This window comes from Zingiber officinale, chromosome 8A (assembly GCF_018446385.1).
Source record: "Zingiber officinale cultivar Zhangliang chromosome 8A, Zo_v1.1, whole genome shotgun sequence".
NCBI classification, from domain to species: domain Eukaryota; kingdom Viridiplantae; phylum Streptophyta; class Magnoliopsida; order Zingiberales; family Zingiberaceae; genus Zingiber; species Zingiber officinale.
Window position 1 is genome coordinate 127,103,751 of NC_056000.1, and position 4,816 is coordinate 127,108,566.

Here is a 4,816-nt window from a genome sequence, read left to right on the forward strand (position 1 = left end):
CCTCCCTCGTGCATTGATCATTGCTTGAACTAGTAGTCATCATTAATTTACCTATTTTCATATAACTTGGGAATGAACCGATTCACATGGGATGAGTGTTATCATCTTTTGCCAAAATGAGTTGCTAACTTCTATAATATATTATCTGATCTTTCGGGCATCTAAAAGCTATATGCTAACTTCTCATTAATAACTTTAATATCATTTTGCTTTTGTTTATTTAAATGATATACTATATTAAAACAATATTTCAATGAGCAAATAAAAGATTGAGTCTTCATGATACTTATTATATTTCAAATAAATATTATGTAATCATGATCGACTGTATAGAAATTAGCATGTAGCTTCTACAACATGCATGAACTAGTTGTTATCTTCTATAACATGTAAAAGCTAGTTGTTAACTTTTACAACAATGACTTTTTATGATTTTGATTTTATTTTTTTTTAGTGATAACCTGATTAAAATAATATTTCACTGAGTAAATCAAATGTTGAATACTCCATAATACTCATTACATTTTAAATGAATATAATTTAATAATGATCAAACGTGTAGAAATTAGCATGTACTTTCACAGCATGTAGCAATCACCGACTAATTTTTACAATAACGTTGAATTTAATGATATTTTTGAAATAAAATTATAAGAGGAATGCTTATTTAACTTTTTTTTTTTTTTTGTTAAGAGAGCTAATATACTATTTCTTTTAATTTAAGGTGCCCTTTTAATTTTTTATTAAATTTTTTTTGTTAAATTATTTAATATTGCATAAAATTTGATCAAAATTACTCTTAAAAAATTAAAATTATAGTTAAATGATATAGTCTCTCAATAGCTGTTATAACTATTGTATTTGTAACCATTATTATTTGGCTATTACAAATATAATAGTTACTTAATGGTGGTTATAATACGTTTAATAATTATTATTTGATTACTATAATTATAATGTAGCACCACTTGATAATTTTAAATGATTTTAATGAAATTTTGACAACTTAATATAATATATTTTTAACTAAGTTGAATCAATTTATTTTAAAAATACACTAAAGCGTTGTTTCCACTTTTTAGTATAAAAATAAATAGAATGTAATTTTTTTTAATTATGAGGTCGAAGTGTAAAATAATAATAAATTCTGGTGCAAAGTATAAATTTTTTCCAAAATTAATTAAAGAGAGCTCTTTTCAACACGCCAATGCCTCAGCACCATTTCGAGTTTTGAAATAGTCCAAAAGCCTCTCTCTCTCCTAAAATTACGCCTCCATTGAGCTCCCGGTTCGCCCTTTCCCCAAATCCACAGCGCTCTCTCTCTCCCCTCCTGCTTTCTTCTACTGCATCCTAGTGACCAAACTCGTTGGGAACCTAACGGGCTTCTGCTTTCTTCCTCGGCACTCGCAACAATCGTCTGCACGAATCGTGCGTTTGTGTTCACGATGGATTGCTCACGTTCTCGGCCTCCGATTTTGGTACTTCTGCTGGTTTTCTTGCTTTCCGTTGAGAGCTCTTGGTCGCAGCAAGTCATGCCGCCGGCGCCGACGGCCGCTCCCACCCCTGCGCCTGCCCCTGCTCCGTCGCCGGAGTCCTTATGCAATGGGATATTCCTCTCTTACGTCCTCGAGCAGCGGGAGAGGATACACCCCTTCACAAGCAACCCAGCGGACCAGCCCTACTCCTTCCGCGCCACCGCCACCGTCCTCAACCACGGCACCGCTGACCTCGTCGCCTGGACGCTCCTCGTCCCGTTCCGTCACCGCGAGCTCCTCGTTTCCGTCGACGGCGGTGTTCTCGCCAACGCTTCTAGCTCCGTTCTACCCTACAACACCACTCTCGATGCTAATGTTACTGCCTTCTCCGGCTACCCCAACGCCGATCTGAAGACCCCGATCGAGACGGCCAACGATCTGTCGCAGATCCAAACTAAGATTTCCTTCGTCGGGACCCTCTTTGGCTCTCCGTCCCCGGCAGTGCCTCTGCCGGAGTTTCTTGATCTTGATGACCCCTCTTACATTTGCGCGCAGCTGCCCGGCTTCAATGACTCCGGCTCCGTCCAGAGGTGCTGCCGCCCGGACCCTAATTATGTTCCCAAGCCAGTGAACGCCACCGGCTTCCTAGAGCGCCAATCCGGGGACCTGACCATCACCTACGATGTGCTGCAGTCCTACGGTGACAGCTACCTCGCCCTCGTCACCATCGAAAACCATAACCCCCTCGGCCGCCTCGACAACTGGGAGCTCTCATGGGAGTGGGCTCGCGACGAGTTCATCCTCTCCATGAAGGGCGCGTACCCGACCGTCGTTGACGCTTCCGGTTGCATCTTCGGCAAGCAGGGACAATACTACCAGAACTTTGACTTCACCAAGGTGCTCAGCTGCAAGCAGAAACCCACCATCTCTGACCTATCGCCGTGGCGGTACAACGACACCGATCTTGGCCGCATCCCTCACTGCTGCCGCAACGGGACCCTTCTTCCACCAGAGATGGACCCTGAGCAGTCCGTCTCGGCCTTCCAGATCCAGGTGCAAAAGATGCCACCCGATGTCAACCGCTCCGTCCTCTTCCCTCCGGTCAACTGGAACATCTCCGGCTCCGGTCTCAACCCCAACTACCAGTGCGGTCAGCCAATTCGTGTCAGCCCTGCTCAGTTCCCCGATCCGAGCGGCATCGACTCGGAGAGCCTCGCGCTCGCCAGTTGGCAGGTGGTCTGCAACATCACCCGGCCCAAGAGCGCCAGTCCCAAGTGCTGCGTCTCCTTCTCCGCCTTCTACAACGACTCCGTCGTCCCCTGCAAAACCTGCGCCTGCGGGTGCTCCGCCAGTAGCCGCGCCCAGACCTGCAACGTCTCCGCCCCGGGGATCCTCCTCCCGCCCGAATCCCTCCTGGTGCCATTCGATAACCGGACGGAAAAAGCCCTCGCCTGGGCGCAGATCAAGCACTACAACGTTCCCTCCCCCTTGCCCTGCGCCGACAACTGCGGCCTCAGCATCAACTGGCACGTCCTCACCAACTACCAGAAGGGGTGGTCGGCCAGGGTGACGCTGTTCAACTGGGGCGAGGACCAGTTCGCAGACTGGTTCATGGCCGCCAAATTGGACAAGGCATATCCAGGTTACGAGCAGTTGTACTCCTTCAACGGGACCAAGATGGACGACGACACCATCTTCATCGTGGGCAATCCCGGACTCAACTATCTGAACGGGGAAACGAACGGCAACAGCTACAGCGACCCCAGAGTGCCGGGAAAGCAACAGTCTGTGATATCATTCACGAAGAAGTCAACACCGGGCATCGAAATCCTAGCTGGGGACGGCTACCCTTCGAAGGTCTACTTCAACGGGGAGGAGTGCTCAATGCCGGACATGTTTCCTACCAGTTGGGCATTCAGGAGTCGCCGTCCTGGAACCTTCACTGCTTTGGGCTTCCTTCTCCTCGTTGCATCTCTCCTTTTCTTGCTTCAGTAGCTACCACTTCCAGCTGCCATTTCCTTGATTCTTTCAGTGACCTCGCACCCAATTGCCCGTTTGACAATTGGAACAGACCACAGGTACAAACGCATACAAAAGGTTAGATTTTTCTCATACAATTGTTGCACGATATCTATTTTGTCAGAAGATTATGTATTGTGTGGCCCCTTATGGTCACTGTTGTAACTAGACTTGATTGTTTTAGTTTATGGACTTCACTCGTTTTGCTCCATTAATTGTTGTTTTGTTTGCTATTAATACAATGCGTGTGTCACATTTGCAATTGCTGAAGCAAACTTGGTAAGATAAGGGACATTTTTTTTTTTCTGTGAAGACTTTGTCAAACTGTTGATGCATGCCGGGATTGCTAGTTTCCTCACCAAATGCTGACCTTTTTTCATTTTATGTAATTTGACAAAGGTTTCTTGTAGCAATCTTCCAATCCATTTTCAGGTTTTGTTGAAATTACCTATGACAAAATGTTTGAGTGATTCAACTGCACAGGTTGATTGTTCATTCAATAATTTCAGAAGCACGCTCATTTCACACCTCTATATTTTTCAACCTACTACTATTCAGCCAGCTTTTTTTGCGCTGCATAGCAACACAGTAATGTACTTTGTCCATTCTCTCCGTCCATGTACACTTTTTGATTATATTCTACAAAAAATATTAATTTAACTTTGTTGATTCTATCAAATTTGGATGGTCGGGATTTGGTATTCTGACTCAGCTTTCTCAAATATAAAATTTATTTTAAATTTTATATTTTATATTAAAAAGTCTTTATATTAATGATAAATTAGAGAAAAATCTTCAATCACAATGTTAATTTTGCATGTAATTTTCATATCCAAAAAATTTTATTTTCACTTTTTGCATACAAAGTATTATTTATTTCAACTCCCTCATGCAAATATTGTTATCTAAATTGCCCCTCATATTTTTTTAAGTACAAAAAGTCTAAAATTGAATACAAAAAGTCCAAAAACGAGTATATTTCTTCTTAAAGTCAGTACTTTATATTAAAATCGAGTATATTTTCTATTAAAATTGTCTCTCTTATTTTTTAGGTATAAAAAGTCTAAAAACAAGTATAATTTCTGTTAAATTCAGCACTTTACACTAGAATCTAGCACTCTATACTAAGATCGAATATATTTTCTATCGAAATTAACCCTCATATTTTTCGCTATAAATAGTCTAAAAATGAGTATAATTTCTATTAAATTCAATACATTAAACTAAAATCGAGTATATTTTGAGATGAAAAAAGAATCGTACTCAATTTGATAGAAAATATACTAGATTCTAAGTTAATATACTCAATTTAAGAGGATTTA

At 41.7% G+C, this 4,816-nt stretch overlaps 1 protein-coding gene across 1 annotated transcript; it reads left to right on the forward strand.

The window, feature by feature from the left end:
- Nucleotides 1-1,212: 1,212 nt before the first annotated feature.
- LOC122010182 (COBRA-like protein 7) lies at nucleotides 1,213-3,705 on the forward strand. Its single transcript, XM_042566620.1, has one exon. It carries the CDS (start codon nucleotides 1,446-1,448, stop codon nucleotides 3,468-3,470), a length of 2,025 nt encoding a protein of 674 aa, XP_042422554.1. The 5' UTR covers nucleotides 1,213-1,445; the 3' UTR covers nucleotides 3,471-3,705.
- The last annotated feature ends 1,111 nt before the right edge of the window (nucleotides 3,706-4,816 follow it).